Source organism: Poecilia mexicana, unplaced genomic scaffold (genome assembly GCF_051168715.1).
Source record: "Poecilia mexicana isolate PSO_F unplaced genomic scaffold, ASM5116871v1 scaffold_14, whole genome shotgun sequence".
Taxonomy (NCBI): domain Eukaryota; kingdom Metazoa; phylum Chordata; class Actinopteri; order Cyprinodontiformes; family Poeciliidae; genus Poecilia; species Poecilia mexicana.
In genome coordinates this window covers 2,292,015-2,312,042 of record NW_028263383.1, presented here as the reverse complement: position 1 = coordinate 2,312,042, position 20,028 = coordinate 2,292,015, and the positions used below count along the sequence as shown (strand labels likewise).

The 20,028-nt window shown below is 41.7% G+C and overlaps 1 protein-coding gene across 1 annotated transcript; it reads right to left on the bottom strand.

Moving 5' to 3' along the window:
• Positions 1-1,472: 1,472 nt before the first annotated feature.
• On the bottom strand, positions 1,473-17,054 carry nyap1 (neuronal tyrosine phosphorylated phosphoinositide-3-kinase adaptor 1). Its single transcript, XM_014994404.2, has 6 exons — positions 16,821-17,054; positions 8,465-8,832; positions 6,651-8,387; positions 5,700-5,942; positions 4,747-4,853; positions 1,473-4,188 (listed from the first exon to the last, which is right to left on the bottom strand). Exons 1-6 carry the CDS (start codon positions 17,006-17,008, stop codon positions 3,757-3,759), a joined length of 3,075 nt encoding a protein of 1,024 aa, XP_014849890.1. The 5' UTR covers positions 17,009-17,054; the 3' UTR covers positions 1,473-3,756.
• Positions 17,055-20,028: the final 2,974 nt, after the last annotated feature.

Genomic DNA, 20,028 nt, shown 5'->3' with positions numbered 1-20,028 from the left:
CATTAACACAAGGCTACAAATTAAATATAGAGTATTAAATGAGATTAAATAAGTGAGGTTGTGTTTTTACAGTACATTACAGAGACTTACATATAACTTTTCAAGCCCTGATGCGTGATGAAACTTAAGACATTATGTCAAATAAAACAGAAAGAAAAAAACTACGTCAAGTTAAAACTTCGATCACCCCATGGGACCATTGAATGTGGTGGTTTGCGCAGACCCGCAAAGGCTGAGATGAGGGAGTGAAGATAGCGCCCTCATTTGGAAATAGTACGTACTGCAGGAGTGCGGAAGGAACACTGTGTCCCGCTCCTCCCCTTTGCTGCAGCTGCTGCAGTGTAATGCATGTTGCATAAAAACGTTTTCCAAGAGCCGGTCCAAAGTTTTCACGGGACCTCAAGTTGATTCGGAGTGTTCCCAACTACAATTAGACATCACAGCTCAACCGATATTCAGTTTCGTATTAATTATCAAAGTTGTAGGTTGTTATCATGACACAGCAGAAAAGTGATGTTAACCACTCAATATCCAAAAATGTGTTGCTTGAATCAAATTTACTCTACGTGATTTATGGGATGCTATGTGCATACAAGAAAAAGTAAATAAAAAAAAAAACACTTTTTTCTTGCTTGTCCTTATAGAAATTCTGCTCTGGCATAAGAATTAGAAATATCCAACAGAATGCACCTTTTTCTGTTTCTTGTTTCTATAAAAATTGATACAGATGAAGTCAGTTCTTTGGCAAAAACAAAAATATTTAATATAGAAATTAAAGTCTGTAATCTGAGTGCACTGATTCACTTGTGTCATTTTCAATATCAAGCATGACAAGTTTTGTTTTGCATGATCACCACTGATCTGAAACCTGATTTGTGACAAATCTAGAGCACATTTGTTAAGATTCCTTTAAAAATAAAGAAACAGCCCTTTAAATTAAGCTAAATCTGAAGCTGCGATAAAATGCTCAGATTCATGAGCTGCAAAGTACAGCAACAGTTTGTATGTAGAGTTTCCACTACACAAAACAAACTTTATTTCCCATTACACTGACATGCAAAAGTAGATTAATATTTATTATTATTGCATCAGGCATCCCCAGATCAAAATCCACCACCTGTGAGATCTAAGAAAGACCCTGTAGTTCAAGAAACATGGATCCAAATGACTGGACATACTGGGCCAAAGAAAACGCTCAATGGCCCTTATTTCATTTTTATAGGAACGTGTGTTTATGTGTGGGATGAATGGATCTGCTGTAATGTCACAAATCAAAGACTAGGGCATTCTCTCCTTCTTATGCATTTCTCACTTTTCTCATCCAGTGTTGAAAATATTACATCAAATTCAAAACCATTCCTGACTTTTCAAGAATGTGTGTAGAATCCATTGATTTGTTTTTCCAGGTATTCATTCATCCATCCATGCTTATCCGTGCAGGGTCACTCGGTGCATACAGGAACAGGGACCACTTTTGTTTGTTGTGTAAAGTTCATTATATAAAATTTATTTCCAATGACAATATCAATGCAAATATAGCACTACAGTGATTTCCAAGGTACACCGTATCTTACCATATCAATAGAGTATATGGCACTCATATAATGGCCACAGTTTCAGAAGACACACAAAACCAACAGCCTCTGTAAACTATTCTGGAAAAATGGTAGCCTGTACCTCGGGTATCGCATCAGTCCGTGACAATAAGGTGATTACTTGGTATTTAAAATCAAACTGGGCACAATAGGAAGTATCATTTGGAGCATTTCAGTGTAAGGAATCTCTGCATGCATTGCACTTGCCCATTTCCTCCAACTTGGCCTGTGTTTTTTATTTTTATTTTTTTATGAAAATGGACTCAAAAGGCTTAGAAAGAGAAAGAAAAAGAAAACCTCCAACACAAGCAGATGGACATAAACAAAGGGAAAAGGCCAAAGAGTGAGTCTTAAACATTTAAATAGGTCTTTTTTTCACTGGATGTACTGCACTGTACAGTTTGGTACTATAACTATTATTAAAAATAATAGCAATTAAAAAAAAAACATCAACCAAGAGACATTCAAGCGCCTTAATACTATTACAGGAGAGCTGACTCTTCAAGGTACGAACTTCATTCCACGTGGCTTTCTGGAAACCCCCGACCCCAGAAAGAAAAAAAAAATTAACAATAAGCATCATATTAATAATGTTTATCATGGCAACACTATGTAGTCCATTGAACAACACGGGTTTTGAAATAGCAGCAAAGTATTAAAAATGTTAAGACCAAAAAAGCTGTTAAAATCTGTACATAAATAAAAGTGAATGTAGAAAAAGGGGATCGAATAAATAACAGAGCTTAAAGGGAATCTTGCATAAAATTATATAAACAACTGTTTGTCTTTGTTTTGTTTTTTTCTCTCCAGAGGGCTCATTGTTTATAAGTCGAACAATAAGTAATGCATGGGCTGTCTGCATCAGGTACTTAATTCTCTTAGTAAAAAAAACAACAACAAAAAAAAAAAATAAGTGAACAAAGTTATGTTTATACAGTCTATGCTACATAATATGTATTGATTACAAGTATGAAAATGGAGATAATTGCTACATTTTCAATACACTTGTACATGTCTATTTACAGTACATCAGGGTTCTGAATTTCTCCTCTAAGCGATGCTTTGTGCAGATTGTTCCAGCATTCGGGTTGAGGTGATCGATGCTCACAGTCTCATCAGCTGCACCGTGTTGCGCAGTCTTTGAGCTGATGGGTGTCAAGTGCTCGGTGGAACGGACGCTAATGTGCAACTGCATTAAAAAGCATGAGTGATGACTGGAGTTTTGTGTACCGCTGATCTGTATCTGACTACACTCGGCTGGACTAACCCAGCCCCAGACTCGTCCTACGCAGTGGATTCATCTTTTTCCTACAACCACACAGGACCGTATAGTTAAGATCTGTCGGACAGGATCCTTGTTTTCTCTCTCTCTTTTTTTTTTTTTTTTTCTTTTTGTCTTACGGTTACAGCACTGCTTGTCTATTGGTGACATGCAGAGTATGACACAGTAAATATGACTTCTTCAAGTCTCAGATATGTATGTTAGGCTAGCTGACACAAGATTTATTATTATTATTTTTTAATATGTTGCTCAAGAGTTTTTTTTTTCAGAGCGTATTGCTGTAAAATTGCAGAAAGGTCGAGAAAGTAAATAGATTTACATTACAAATATGCAAACGGACACAGTAGGTAGCTTTTACTTCTCGGTGATGATTATTTGCATCCACAATGACAATCTATTGATACCAAGACATCTCATATACATTCACGATTTTCAAGAAACACTTCGATAACTTATCTACGAGTCTTGTCTGCTCTCCTCTGCAGAGTAGTTTCGATGCTTTGTTGAAGAAAGTACATGATTCCCTTGTGTCTCAAGTAGTCAGGAGGATATTTGGCAACACCAATCTAGGAAAACAACCCACTCTGTATTAGCAATAATAAGTGGTGTTTTTAGTGGCAAAAAAATAACTTGTTGGCAATCAGAACACATCAGTGCAGTACGTAGTACAGAGAAAATACAAATCAGCCGGGTAAGAAATTAACTTAGTCTGATTGTAACTACATTTCTTCACCTCTTTTTGTAGTCAAAGTTCAACTAACCAGTCCCTATTATAATAATAGCAAAGTTTGCATTTGATATGCAATCTGTCTTCCTTAAAGTAATTTCTCTCCCCAGACCGTTTGAAAGATGATATTATGTAATCCGCTTCTCCTGGGGTCAGATAGCCGTGTCCCACACGACGGCCTGCGGCCTCTGACAGGGTGGCGTGCCAGTCTTACGAGGCTCAGGTGTCCGTCTCCAGCTAGGGAGGATGGGCATGCTGTCCTGCTTGCACAGGCTTTTGTCGGGCCGTCTGTGTGCCTTAATCTCCTTGCACAGGCAGCGCTTACGCTCGATGACTTCAAGCAGCTTGCCGTCCCTCTGCGTCTGCGACGTAGACGACATGGTGCCCCCGCCAGCGGGAGGCTGTCCCTGTGCCAGCTGGGCAAGCTGCTGGAACTGCAACTGTAGGTGGTGCTGTTGCTGAAGCTGCTGGAGCTGCTGCTTGAGCTGCAGCTGCTGCTGGTGGAGCTGAAGCTGCTGCTGCTGCCGGGACACGCCGGGGCCGCTGGGGCTGCAGGGAGCCTGAGCCGGGGCCACACCGTGCAGCTGCATGTGAAGTAGAAGGTGTTCGTCAGCACATGGCTTTCTATAGTTTTAATGTCATCACAGTGCATTAAAAATGGATAGAATCTTTGCACGTGTTAAAGGTTCACTTCCCACAGACAGCCACCAGGATGTGCTGTGGCTGCGTGTTTAACAGTTTGACGCTCAAACGTATGCAGATAGTCTCTGCAGCACAGTCAAACTGCGTCAGCACTTGCACTAGAGCCAGAAACTGGGCAAAAATGTGATGCTGGGAGACTGCAGTTCACACTCCTGATACAGCTGAGTGTGTTCTCACATCCGCAATGTATTCCTTTCTGACTGCTTCCATTTTTTTTTTTCTGTCGTCACATACCCTTTTTTTCCCCCTTCACAGACAAACCAGACCCTTATTCTGCTCGGTGGGCATAACTACCAGCTATAAATAGATCTGGAGGAGCAGTGTCTCCAGCAGAAGGGGGAAGTCGTAATGAGAGCAATATTAATGTTGACTTCAAAATAAACTGTGTTTGAAATTTACCAGCGTCTGCAGCTGTGAGGCCAGATGTGATATATATTCACCTGATTTAGGGCTTCTCGTACTGGTAGACTGCTCTGTCTGTGGACATCTCCTCCACCCACCTGTCTGACTCCAGCAGCAGAGGAGGAGCGGCCCAGCCGCCCCACTTCTGCAAGGAAACAAACGTTACGGTGCATGCCTGCTTATCAGGATATTAGAAGGAAACATGGTCCGATAAGGTGGACAGCGACGGTGCCCTCACTGTGTGTTATATTTCTTCTACTACTTGTACATTATTTATTTTTCAACCCAAGCAAAAGATTTAACCATGAATGTTTAACTAAAAATAGAACATAAACACTTTTACATTTGAAGTGTCCAAAAATAAATAAATTGTGAAAAGATAAGAAATGAAAATACGCTTGTGTGATTAATAAATATATTTCCCACAATATTAGGTGATTTATGTGCCACACAGGATCCAACAGTAAATTTTAAATACCTGAGATAATCTTTCTAAGCATGTTTTATGCAACAACTTAAACAAGAGAGAATAACTACTGTACAGCGTCGTTCAGAGGTATTCATACTCCTTGCAGTGTTGCAACATGAATGCATTCATTTGTGATGTCATGATATCGACTAGGACAACCAGAAAGAAAGCAATAGATGCTTTTCATAACTTTTTATCAGTAAATATTTGAAGACTGTGTCACAGATTAGAATTAAATTATCTTTACTCTGATACTATTTAAGGTATTGTCTGAAAAAGGAAAGAATGCAGGACAATTGCAACCCTTCATGTAAGTGTGGGAGGACAAAAAGCAATTGTTGAAAGAAAGCAATGAGTTTTTTTTAAGTCTGCCCCCCAAAAATACACAGATATTTGATCTTCTAATTTGATCTGGTCATTTTCAAGGGGTGCTAATACAATTGCAAGTCACCGCTCATCTATTATCAGGGATTCCTTCTAAACAAAATATTGTAACTAGTAGAAAACATCAGGTGTGCTTACCTCCGTTACGACAGGCAGGGAAGGTCTGGCAGGGAAGAGGAAGTCCTCCTCTGGGCAGTGCTCTGAATCCCGGGCTGCTGTCCACACCAGCTAACGACTCGCAGTGACCTAGAGCCCTGCTGGTGGCACCACTAAAGTGAACTGGGATGCCTGACTGGCCACCTCGAGAGCCCAAACCGAGATCCTCCTTGTCCATCCTCAACAGTGCATCAGCACTGCCGTTCCAGGCCCGCCCTTCGTCCTCTGAATCAGGGAAAGGAGCATAGGTAAATGAAAGTGAAACACATTTATAATCCCTGTATTCTTCTTCTTCCTTTTCCAGTCACTTAGAGGGGTTGTTCAAGATTCTGTTATAAGCAAATAATATGCTGTAGAAGGTAATTGTTTTGTCTTAATTTAGATTAGTTGATTTAGTGTCAGAGGGGCCAAAACTAAAGTGGACTTTATTCAACTTAAAACATTTAATGTCCCTGTAACAGCGTGTGCAATAATATTTTTGGAAACCTGTAGACATTATAATATATATATTGTATAATGTTAATTTTTTTTAACTGAGTCAACTATTTGTACAGGAAATGACAGTGGGAGTGGGTGTATCAGCAATAATCCTCCTGCTTGAAACGCGTACTGAGAATGTAACATATAAAGTGTAGAAAGCAGTGCAACAATTTAGCATAGCGTTAAATTAAATTGCTGTGAAACTTCACTTTGTCTCTTTTGATTGTTTTCACAGGACGTTGCTTTATATGAAAGCGTTTCTTAGAATCACCGTTTTTGAAGATGAAGTTGTTAAAAGATGGTAGAAGTCTTCGGTCTTGGTCTGTCTCAGACTACAAACCTAAGCTAATCTGGATTGGCTAAGAGAGCCGATTGCAAATCACCTGCATGATAACTTTCCACAAAACCTCACTTCAAAAATTCAAACCTTATTGATTCAAATTGACGACTTACTCTCTGCCTCTCTGCTCCCATGGCTAAAGGACAGCTTCCTCTGCATGGGCCAGTAAGACCCGTCGTCCGCAGCTAAGCTGGCGCTGCTGTCCCAAGGCATGAAGCCAACTTTTGACTGCGATGAGGACCCGCTGTTGCTCTTGGACACCCCCTCGCCCACACCAGTGAGACTTGAAGGCTGTTGTAGAGACGGCGTCTGGGAGCTGGCTCTCAAGCTCTCATAGGCCGGTGGTCTCCGGAAGCCACTGGACGGGTACGTCCACAGCAGCGGGCTGTCCGAGGAGGGCGGCTTGTATGCTGGCAGACCGTGGGGTGTGTGAGAGCGGAGGTGTGGGCGAGAATGAGGACGCTGGGAAGAGGATAGTGGCGTAGGAGTGGAGCTGGTGCTGCTTTGAGGTGTTTGGCTGCTAGTGGTGGTAAGGCTCTCTATCGGTAATGAGTGTGGCCCTCCTTCCCTATCTCTATCTCTGTCTCTTTCTCGGTCTCGCTCTCTGTCCTTATCCCTGTCTCTGTCCCTGTCCTTGTCCTTGTCTCTATCTCGCTCCTTGTCCCTGTCTCTACCTCTGTCCCGGTCTTTATCCCACTCTCCTTTGTCAGACTTTAGGAGGAAGCTCACACTCTTGCCCTCCTTGCCCGTACTTGAGGTTTGCGTCTGGACGGTTGCCTGGTTGGATGACTGAGAGCTGCTCTTGGTCGGAGCAGGGGAGTCTCCTCTGTCTGGCTTGCGGTAGTGATGATAGTGCGAGGGGCGATGGTGAGGATGGTGGTGGTGATGGGAGAAAGGGGAAGTAGATTTGGAGGAAGGAGGTAGCGGTGTGGAGTGACTCCTGGCTCTCAGTCCGGGAGCAGGGCCTAACTGGGAGTCTCGGCTGTATTTGTCCTGCTGTGACGTGCCACCTGATGATTCCTTGGACCCTGACAGGGAGGTGGAAACATTAGAAGAAGCCGATGAGGAAGTGCTGGCTTGAGCTGTCGCAGTGGATGTTTGAGATTTAGCAGAGGTGGACGTCTTGTTTTGAACCCCAACGCCGCTGGAGGCAGCTGCAGGCTGAGGAAAGGCAAGCAGTGGGGGCCGGTGCTGCAGGAGATTGGGGAACGGTGCCGGGATCTTCGTGTTGGACTCGGATTCAGATTTACCTCCTTGCAACAGATAAGGAGTTGGAGCTCGTGGTGTGTGGGGACTGGTGGACAGGACCTGTGGTACAGGAGTGGAGGATGCAGAGGAAGGCAGTGGAGAAGAATGGGAGATAGACACCGTAGCTTTGGGTTTGGAGTAGGACGGAGAAGAAGATGAAGGGCGAGGGAGAGAAGAAGAACTACTGGAGGACGAGGTGGTGACGTGGTAGTGCTTTGAGGCTTTAAGCTTCTCATGCTTTGGCGGGAGGTGCCTCTGGGACTCTCTGTCCTCCTGATGAGGGTATTTCATCTCCTCGTAGATTGCCTCACTCTGGTCTGAGTCAGAGTCGGGCGTGGTGGCCACGGGAGTGACGGGGTGGGGCGTGGCTGTCTGGCTTTCTCTGGTGAACACTTGGCCCACCATCTCTATATAGACTGGCTCATCCTCTCCATCTCCTGTCTGAATCTGAGAGTCTGCTGCCTGGAAGGGCAAGGGGGTGGCAGAAGGAGGCACACGTGGAGGAAGGGGGTCAAAGGTGAGCTGGGTACTGGGACTCCTTTTGGGTTTCAAAGGAGGCACCTTCTTTGCTCCAATCTCCCCAGAGTCGGATTTCTTCATTGCTGCGAGACATAACAAGTCTTGTTAAAATATGAACCATTTTCAACAGAGAATGTGACCAAAACACACTTCTGCTTACAATTTTTCTTCTCTGAATGTTTTCCCTGTGAGTGGGAGCTTGAAGAGGGTGGCGGGGTCTCAGGAGGTCCTCTGCTATCAGCAGACGAGGAGCTCAGGCGGGTACTCGGATGGCGTTTGGGTTTGGCCGGGGGGCAGCGGCCGCCGTGCTGCGACTGGGTGTCAGAGTAATCTCCGTTCTCGAGGCTCGTATCCCCCGCACCAACAGCGTGGCAGGACTGCGAGCGGGGCGCCATAGCCGAGGCACAGGTGTGAGGGGACAGGTCCTGGGACGCCGGCATGGTCATGAAGCCCATCCGGAAGTGCCGTCGGAAGGAAGCCAAGTCTCGCACTTTTCCCACGGTAGCCGACGGGTCGTTCTGACTGGAGCTGCAGAATAGGGTGTGGGGGATGACGGAAAAAAGAAATATTGAATCAAGGGAAAATCTAAGTTAAGTAAAAAACATGTTTGTTTCATTTGTACTGACTTGTCTCTTATGTTGCTCTCTCTTTCTCTCACTCTCATTGCTCTTCAAAAATTCTCTTTACGTTGAAAAAATGCCTGCAGGGGTTTCTCTGCAAAAGGAAAGCTGTGCCTCTCAAATGCTTTCCCTTTTGGTTGAACTCAGAACACCCAGAGTTACAAATTCAGTTCCCTTATCTAAAGCAATTTAGAAATGTACGCTACTCTTAGAACCCACCTGTTTTCTTTACATGTTTACGTCCAGAACACAGACCTGCCGCCTGAGCAGAGGATCCCCCGAATCATTTTATCTGTTACCGTGGTAACAGCCGCGATTCTTGTATTTGATGTGTCAGTCTTTGAAACAATCAATGTCAGACAGCCATAAATAAAGCAGACGGCAGATTTATTTATTTGTCTGCTATAGTAAAACAATGATCAGACCTTTAATAAGTTGACATACATATCAACACTTGCTTACGATAAGGTTTTCAGTTTGGATTTTGGTTTAGGTAGAGCAAAACAGACTAAAATAAAACACAAAATGATTATGGATAGAGAGGAGGGATTTCAGATTAGCTTGTCAGGTCAGTGGTTCAAACTGTGAAAGCAGTTTCTTCTTCAAAACTGTGAAGATTGGTGCCCCGCTGAGCTAACCAAAGGTTTATAAATGTGTTCTGACAAGCCTCTGCTTGCTTCTTTGCTTCATAAACAGCCACTACTGTTGGGTAGTGTGCTCTTCAGAGGGGGTGTTACGCTGCTTCACCCCTCATCAGCATGAGACAAGTCCCTGTGGTCATTATCGACAGGGTTACTGTGAATATTCAGGGCTCAAGAGAGTGAGTCTTTCTGTTTTTGGAGTTGCTCACATACAAAGCTTTGCAGAAGGGTTAGCAGCCCTGAAGGTTTTCCACATTTTGTCTTGCTGCAACCTCAAACTTTAATGTGTTTTATTGACATTTTAAGTGATAGACAAACACAAAAAGGTACACAAGTAGCAAGTGGAATCCAATTTTTTTTATTCACAAAGAAGATATCTAAAAATTTTTACTTTGGCACCTCTAAATAAACTCCTGTGTGATCAATGCCTTGGAACAAACATACTTATTAAATAGACTCCACCTGTGTGGAATTTAATCCAGCGTTCCTATGAAGGCGTCAATACACCACCCGGTTCTACACCACCCAGTTCTACATCACTTGGTACTACAACCACCTGGTTCTACACCACCCAGTTCTACACCACTCAATTCTATACCACTCAGTTCTACACCACCCGGTTCTATACCACTCAGTTCTACACCACTCAGTTCTACACCACCGGGTTCTACACCACTCAGTTCTACATCACCTGGTTCTATACCACTCAGTTCTACAATGCCCGGTTCTACACCGCTTGGTTCTATACCACTCAGTTCTACACCACCGGGTTCTACACCACTGGGTTCTACACCGCCCGGTTCTATACCACTCAGTTCTACACCACTGGGTTCTACACCGCCCGGTTCTACACCGTCCAGTTCTACACCACTCAGTTCTACACCATCCGGTTCTATCGTCCTTCACAGAGTTTTCTTCGAGAACATTGGAAAACAAACAGTATCATGAAGACCAAGTAACACAGTAGTTGAGGAGAAGTTCAAAACAAATTATTGGTCACGAAGCAAATTTTGATCATCTGATGTTAAAACGGTACCTCTTAAAAACTACCAAGGCACGATCATTCACTTAAAGTAACAACAGAAACACCAAGTCTCCCATGATTTACTCTGGGAGGGTAAATCATGGGAATAATGCCAGTTATTATAAATAACTGGCATTATTTATAATGCCAGTTATAAATATATAACTGGCATTATATATTTACTTATATAATGCCAGTTTATAACAGCACCTTCATTCAAACTGGTTTATAAGTTTTTCTATCAAGTCACTGTCTTGCAGCAATCCCTCTTACTGAGAACGCATACAGCGACAGTAGAGAGAAAAACCTCCCTTTTAACAGGAAGAAACCTCCACCTGCTGGGTCAAATGGAAAACTTTAATAGAATAATAACCATTAGCTGCTCACTCCAGAAATATAGCTCTAAAGTGTTTTATGCATGTATTTTTTTTTTGTTCTTGGGAGAAAAAGGCTGTAGAAATCTACTTTGCAGTTTGTCGGGAGAAGGGCAAACGCATGAAAAAAAAAGGTGCTCTGCTAAAATGAGACCAGGGTTTGAGGTGGAAAACTAACACTGAAAATCACCTTGTAAACAACACCCACACAGTGAGCCATAGTGGTGCCATCGTCATGCTGTGGGGAAGCTTTTCTGCAGTAGAGACAGGAAATCTGATCCAAATTAATAGAAATGTGGACAGTGCTAAATACAGAGCAAGGAATGAAGAAGAAACGTAATATCCTGCAAACTTGGGGCAAGGGTTAAGCTTCAGAGCTACAGTGTAATTGTTTCAATCAAATCAAATTCGTGTGTTGGAATGGTCCAAAGTGCACAACTAATTTCAAGAAAGAATCTTTCCTAAGACTTGAAAATTGAATTGGCTAATGCAGGTACAGACGTAACCCAAAACACTTGGTTCTACAACCAAAAAAAAAACATGCATCATTTTTACATTTCTAACTACTTTGTATAAAATGACACATTTTAAGTAAGAGGAGACGTACAATGCCCACACAGAACCAGAGTGCCAGGCAATGGGAGCTGGCTGTTTGTATTAAACTTCATGAGCATCAACAGAAGGAGCGCTGAGGCTGCTCATCTCTGAGGGAATACACCGGCTCTTATCTTCCCCTTCTGTGTGAGGCAGTTTGCGCACATGCATGCGCTCTGTGTGCTGGAGCGCCAGAGTTCATTTGCATCTCTTCAAGAATGTTTGTGCCCTTGAATGCCTGTGGAGATGTTCTAGTGACTCCTTGCAATCGACATAGATACTCGAAGGCCAAATTTAGCTCAGGACAGAGGCTGAGCATCTCCCTTCTCGCTGCTTGAAGAGCTCTTTTTTTTCCTCCTCCCCTTGTTTCCTCTAATGGCAGGAGCTTCAAAACGAGACCAAAGACGGCTCTTCAAAGAGTATGACGGCTCATGCCTTTTTTATTTGCCCTCCCTTTATTGCAGCTTAAATCAGCAATCTGCTGTAGCTAAGGTAGAGATAAATCAGAAGATCAATAGCCTCCTCATTTGTGATTTTTCAATAAAAAAAAAAAGCCAGAAGACAAGAAGAATAAGCTGATTCTACATACTGAAAACACAGATTGGGGTTGGAGGGCTTTTCACATGGCTCTTTATCTTAATCATACTCCAACTAAAAATGTCTTCTTGACAATGAATTGGATTGTTTGGAGGAGCATGGTGGTGCTCTTTGGTTACTGTGGTCTGACTGTTATGTGGAAACCAGTTTGAAAACAAGACTAGAACAGATAAACCAAAACCAATGAAAGAGACGTTCGGTAACACTTTATTTGAAGGGGGGTGAATAAGACTGTCATGACACTTTCATAAACATGACATAACACCTGTCATGAACATGAATAAGCCTTCATGAATATTTATGACTGTTGTCATAAAGCGTCATTTGGTAAATTATGACACTTTTAATACAAAGTTGACATTATTCAAAATGTCTTTGTTATGACAACTTGACATTAACCAAGAAATCATTACTGTTTAAATTTTACCTTTAGTAACATAAATATACCTAATTTTTAAAGTGCAATCAGTGATACTTTTATAACAAATTTATATCAGTAATGATTTCCTGGTTAATGTCAAGTTGTCATAACAAAGACATTTTGAATAATGCCAACTTTGTATTAAAAGTGTCATAATTTACCGAATGACACTTTATGACAACAGTCATAAATATTCATGAAGGCTTATTCATGTTCACGACAGGTGTTTATGACAGTGTCATGTCAGTCTTATTCAACCCCCTTCAAATAAAGTGTTACCAGACGTTCTAATAAAGTCCAAATATCTAACAGGAAACTCAAGAACCTCGGATTTGGAAACAAACAAAGTTCCCTCGAACGTCTCCACGCTGTTTCATCTTGACCTCCCAAACTTCACTGTGTTTTTATGAAACTGGTTGCACTTGAGTTTATCAGCTGGCATCAGTATTTTCCAGTCTCACATCTACTAAATACATTTTGTCTTGAGCTTTTAAATTCCTACTTGCTGTGCAAGTACAGTTGCATCATTTTGATGGTTCCATTTTTATATTTTTACTGTTTTTACTCTTAGTGGTATTAGCTGTGTGTTACTAGCTTAGCGAGTTTGTTGAATAAACTGTCAAGCTGTGAGGTTGAATTGTTTTGTTAATAAACTTCTATATAGAAGAGAAGTTGTCTGCATTTATAAACGCAGCGCTAGCATCTTGCTGCTTATGACTTATGACTTCTTCTATTATTTTAATGTATGACCAATAACTGAGACTGGACTATTTGGCTGTTTTCTTGATAATCAAGTGGCTCCACAATCTGGTAATATCGATCTAAATTACTAGTGTTATTAATAATTTGGTGTCATTTTTTAAAGTTGTGCTACACATAGTTGAATTGCATGCTCAGTTAATCATACAGCATACTTCATGTGTTCTTGTAGTAAACATTGCTGTGCTTGTTTGGTACATGTCGAATTGGTTATACTGGATATTTTTTGTACAGATACTTTTAAACTCATAATTGTTCATCTTTGGAACAAAGAGAAACATCAACTTTAAAAACAAAACTTTTTATTGTTGTTGTAGAAAATCAGTCAGAGAAATAATCTATTATTCGCCCTAATGTCAAAAAGTTTTTTTTTTCTGTTCCATTCTGTTTTTTAAAATTCTGCGCAGATATTGTAGGAAAATGCAGAAAAAAATTACTAAAACTACTAGAGTTCAGTTCTGTAGTGATGCAGAAAGCCAAAACAGCCACAAGCAGCTCCAGAGCCACAAGTTGAACTCTCTCCTGTCCTAGTCAAAGCACACGACCTCTACTCTCATAACAACGTGAAACAATTACAGTTTAAAATGCTTTCACTGAGAGAGAAAGAGGTAGTACACTGAACGCTACCTCTGCTTTTGAGTGAAAAATATAGACTTTGCAGATTTATTTTGGATGATATTAATTCCAGTTGAAATGATTCTGCCTGTAGCAGCTAAGGCGCCATTTCTAATTTACTTTTCTGGGTCAAAGTTTAAGTGTGTTTAAGCAGTTAAATCTAAAAAAAAAAAGAAAAGAAAAAGGAACGGTTTCAGGTCAAACTGCTACAGTTTCATTGACTCTTGTATGAAGCCGAGGGTGAACGTCAAGTATGCAGCTGTCCTCATTCTGTGAGGCCTTACTGACACAGTGCACCATGCTTATTTGCCGTTATGGGTTTTACTCTATTTCCATTGCCTTTCTTTGTTGCTGCTGTGGTTGCTTTATTTACAGTAAAACTTTTATCTTCTGTTTCCTCTTACACCACTGGAATATTTTTCACCAGCATGTGACCCTCAGCTGAAGACACGTCCAGAAGCAACAAAAAGCAAAAAAACAAAAAACTTTCTCATTCATGAGTGAGTAACCACAAAGAGAGTGACTTACTGAAATTAGCAAAGAGGATGCAATTCTGTCACTTTAACCATCAAAGCTGCTTCACAAATCTTTTTTTATTTACTGATTTTTTTTCTGATCATATGGCTAAATGTTTTTAAGGGCATTTTATATGTATGTTGTCTGCTTAGAAACCTTTTAAAGTGAAGAGACATTTGCTGCTCTTGCTCATATTTCTGTGCTGGGATTAATAAAGCTTCGGCTGATAGCAAGGTTTTCTCCCACCAGTCGTCACAACTGGGAATAGTCTGTCTGCCTGTATTAGCAGCATAAGAAATCGACTCTATTTTTAAAACCCATACTGAAACTCACCTTTTTACCATCCTGCAGCTCTCCGCCGTATAATGTGATTTCTCTCCAGAGGCCCTAAGGATGTCAGACTTTGCACTGTCCTCGTCTCTTCTTCAGGATGTTGCCTTTCTCCATCCACGCCTCCCGCATCTGTTATTCCCGCTTTCTGTCCCCGTGGCTTCACATCCCACAAGGCTCTGCTTCAGTCGCTCATCGCGTTCATCGCTGACTCCGATCCGACCACAACGCCGGTCTCTGCTGCTGACCTGTGGACCTCTACCTCACCGTTCGGGGTCACAAAGCTCTCGGTGGGACTTCTCCGTTCCCCCTCCACAAGCAAGCCGTGAACACAGAGCGCTCAGCTCCACTGAGCTGCAGGTGACTCACATTTGAACGTCACGTCTCTCCTCTGACGCGCAGATAAACAAGATACGCTCATTCGCTGCGATGCAGTCGCTGTTCAACACAATACTGTCATGTGAGTGTGATGACAGAGGGTTATCGACACCCTCTGCAGGACGCGAGGCTTCACTTGTTTGTTTTTGTGACGGTGCATTTGTTGGCGTGTTCTCAGCCAACAGCTGACTCAATAAAACCAAAGGTAAAGGAGTGAAACTTTAAGCCCTCTTAAGTCTGATATTTAACAAAAACTTCCCGATGATCCTGAGTCATTTTCTTGCCTAGATGAACAAAAATGGTCTAAAAATACCTCGAGCCACACCAAGATCAAGAATGTCTTTAAAAGGCCGGTTGTGTCAGAAAGAACTGTTAAGATATTAATAAATGGTTGTCTCCGTATTTGATGAGTTCATCTCGAAATGAAATAACATTTCATATATTTTCACCTTCATGTAAACTGGTGCAATACAGAAAAAAAAACTGCTGCTATGATGGAAAAAAATAATGCTTAAAAACACAACTGTATTCCTGAAGGTTATTTCTCAGGGGTGTCAAACTCATCTTCATTTTGGACCATATCTAAAATCTGAGTACTCTTAAAGGGCCAGTTGTGCCAGAATATACTAATAAAACCAATTAAACTGTTCCTTGTTATTGTTTCAGTGGGTTTTTTTTGTTTGTTTTTTGTTTTTGTAATCAAAGTTGTAGATTTTGTGGTGCCAATTTAGAAATGTTTGTAAGAAGTTTTTGTGTGATGTTAAATGTGTGTTTTATTACTCGTCATATCAATTGCGGGTTATAATTTGACATTAAGTAACGCTGAAGCAGCAGTCACTTAAACTCAATGTTTTTGACCAATTTTGAGAAACTTTGCATTATAAATAAATAATAAAAAATGTGGAGATTTGCTGATTTTGATTTATGAAAAACTGTAAGGACTTATTGATGTAATTTGGAGTCTAGAGGGCCACATAAGAAGCTACGGTGGGCCAGATTTGGTCCTCGAGCCTTGAGTTTGACACAGTTGGTCTAGAGGATCATGTCAAAACTTCCTGCAGGCCAGATTTGGCTGCAGGTCTTGAGTTTGACACATGTGCCCTAAGAGTACAAGTACAGCTACAAAATCTTTCAATGTTTTTTTTTTCTTCTTTTTTTTGTGATTTTATGAAACAGACCAAAAAAAAAAAAAAAAGACATAACTATAGAGCAGAAGGAAAATGATACATGATCTTACTTTTATAACCACCTCCCTCCTTTACTCTGCTTCTGCTAAATAGGTTCAGCAGAATACTATGAAGTGTGTGGCTGTATGACAGAATTAGTAAAAGTTTTAAGGGATATTAATGTTTTTGTTAAAACAGCAATTTCATATCTACTTATATAATAGAGCTTTTCGTTGGTTTGGACTCCGCCTTATCTCATCTCGAACTAAACACAGTATTTCTCACCTGGCGGTATACTTTTAACTTCTGCGTGAACTAAGGTGTAAACTCACATGAAACCTCTCTGACTTTATGAACTGCACTTGGAATAAGGATTTTAAAATTAACCTCTTTCACGCTCACTAAGAGGTTTAAGTTTCCTCCGAGCGGAGCCTCGCTGTAATCCCGGACATGCGGCGCTCCTGCGCGCTCAGCCACTCACCTTTTCTTACTTCCCTCTTGCTCTCTCTGCCTCCAGTCCAAGCGACTCTTTCGATACAGCAGGTTCATGTCGCTGCAGGATCGCTCCTCCTCGCAGCCTATCACAGCACAGTGTAGCCGCTTGCTTCGCCTCTCTATGTCACGCAAGAAATGCTCGACTGCCACATCCTGGGCAGAGCCAGAGCTCATGGTACAGGAGAAGACTCTGGAGGAGCGGGTGTACGCCAAAGGCAGCTCCCCTCTAAAAGAGAGGGAAACAAGAACAATGTGTATGAGCAGGAATCATCGAAAGAACTTCGTCTAGTAGCTTCCCGGGCTGATTGAAGCCGACAAGACTGACAGCTGTTAACGCACAGTGTGTGGAAACAACAAACGAAACCCAAGTGAAACCAAATAATTAGCAGAACGTGAAGAGAGGCAGTTCATTACAATGCTTATTGGGTTATATTAAACCACCCTGTCCGTTACTGCAACTGACAGCCGTCACAGCGGGGAGACAGCCATGCATGCATGATGAAAGTTGCTGTTTTGTTTACCCCGACTGCAAGTGTATTTATACTTTCATTATCCAGTTATGAATATTTGAGTAAGCAGGGTAACTCAGCTGCAGAGCAGCTTTGGCTGCAGGCCCTGGGATGGCCTATCTAAGCTTGCCTGCTAAGCAGACAGTAATGTGGTTTGTCATATGTAGCGCACGCACAGCTTCCCATTCACGTTAACCCTATGAGAAAACAGGCTTGTTGTGGGGCAGATATTTGAGAGTCCAACCGTGTATTCATGTCAGAGGATGTGAGTTTGCAGCGCAGTTGGTGAAGAAAAGAACAGCTGTCAGCTGATGCAGCATGATGCCAGTGTTTTTCCATCAGAAATAGAAACAGAGTTCAGATGTGTCTTAGTGGAGAACGCCGAGGTGTTTTCGCTGGTTCCACTTTCCCGAGCTGCGCAGAATCTTTTGACAAGTCAATCTGAATATGTTACCGGATGTGGAAGCTTGTGTGATTAGAAGACTTAGCTATGCAAAAAAGTCTTTTTTTCTTCTTTTTTTTCTCACGCAGATAAAACTTTTACCGAACATTTGAAACCCTCCATTTGAAAAACTGTAAATAATAACCGATGCTTGTAAGTTGCAGAGCTACAAAAAAAAAAAAAAAAAAAACTTTTTTGAAATCCTTTCACATCATAGCAACTACAGAGTATACTTTAGGGATTATATGCGGCAAGATACACTCTGTGATGTAAAATTGTGAAGTTGAAGAAAAACTGTGCATGGTTTTCAACATTTTTTAATAAAAATCTGAAAAGTGTGGCATACATTTATGCCGCCCTGAGTCAACCCTTGATGCTGTTATAGCTGCAGTGTCCATTCAGTACTTTGCAAAACAGCTCAAAATCAGACTGGGCGGATGAATTTTAGAGTCTTGTCACAAATTGTCTAATAAATTTAGGTCTTTACTTTGACTAGGCCATTTAGCAATGCAATAAAATATTTCACATCTGATTTCAACTTTCGCACAGGCTTACTCTGACCTCTCTGCATTATTCATTATTGTTGAGGCCTTTGTGGACCATCTGTAATTATACCACCCAGAAACGATTTACTAGTGTTTTTTGAAGAGAGTTGGCTGTGCTAAATGTTATTTATCATATCAGAGCAAAGTGGGTGAACACAGTTTTTGTAAAAATAATTTAAAGATTTTGTAAAAATCGTCTTTGTAAAAATAATTTAAAGTTTCTTCTTGTTGTGGCTTTATTTTAAACTTGTCTGTTGTAAAGCAGTGGCTGAATTATAACATCATGCTCCTTTGAGGAGATATTTAAACATCTAGACATCGTAAAACTTAAATGACTTCCCCCTTGATCATCAGGACCATTTAACTTACATTAACCATTACCATGCCATCTTAAAAACTCACACAGACTGTCAACCATGTCTTTCCATGAAGACAGGAGCTAAACAGTGGAAGCAGCAGGCACCGTCGATGGGGCCAGGCAGCGTGCTGATCTGTGTGTGATTCTTTTGTCATGGTCGCAGTGTGTCATCCAGTGTGTCAGCGTTGCTTCTGCTATTCCTGTTTCCCAGAGCCCTGACCACAACCTCGACCACTGCTGCTTCCATGCTTGCTGACTCAATGTTAATTAGGTTAGAGAGCAGCGACTGGAGGTGGGGCTTTTGCTAAGTGTGGCTTTGATTTTGGTTTCTGGGATCTGGCAGCTGAGCTGGCAGGCCCACAATTGTTGCATTATGCACTGGAGGAGGGGGGGGGGTTGGGTTGGTTTACAATTAGCCAGTCGGATGGAACATGCAAAACTCCACATTCCTCATTAGACGTGTGTGCATTAAGAGAAACCTCCAAAATACAAGCTGTGCTCAGTCCCTTCGTGAGACAACTGAACTCGGAGCATTTAGCATGTGGCTTCAGGGGCATCTGCAGGGTCAGGAGGCGCATGAATTCCTTGTTAGGACCAGAAGGCAGATGGAGTCATGATTCATGCAATTCAATCTGCATGCAACGCTGCATACTACTCATTCATGAACATAAGCAAATGCATGCACACACCTACTACGCCCCACAAGCCCCCTCACATGCCAAACACACACACACACGTACACGTGGTGTGAAGCAACAGCAGCAGATCCACTGCATCTGATTCAAATGTTGGTTCATGTTAACAGAGAAAACAGAGAATAAAATATCTAGATCTTTATCTTCAACTTGTCACATCACTATAATCTGAAAAGTGTGGCCCAACTTTATCCCTGACATGTCTGTTGCGCTCCTTGGTCTTCAAGATGCTTTGTGTTCGCTTTGTTTTCAGTACAGTTTTACTTACAGTCAGATTTCTCCATAATCAGACTTCAGAGGGGAATTGGTCAAAAACACATTTAATTTAAGGGCATCAGATTACAGGGGCATCCATATGAATCACATTTCAGTTTGTGTAAAAATAAAAAAAATAAAAAGCTTCCATTTGACAATTATGTGTGACTGCGTGAGGTTTGCGTTCATAACTGGACACGATTCATTGTCTACTGTGAGAGACGCTTCAGCAGGCAGAGAATATGTCCATGCAGTTATGGTATTAGCCTTCATCTTTCACTAATAATGAACTTAGCACTTTGGTAAGGTTTTATGGTGTGGACCTCTGCCCTCCAGCCGTCATCACAGCTGTTGGTCCAAGTAGAGCTGCAGCACCAAGCTGTGAGTGGC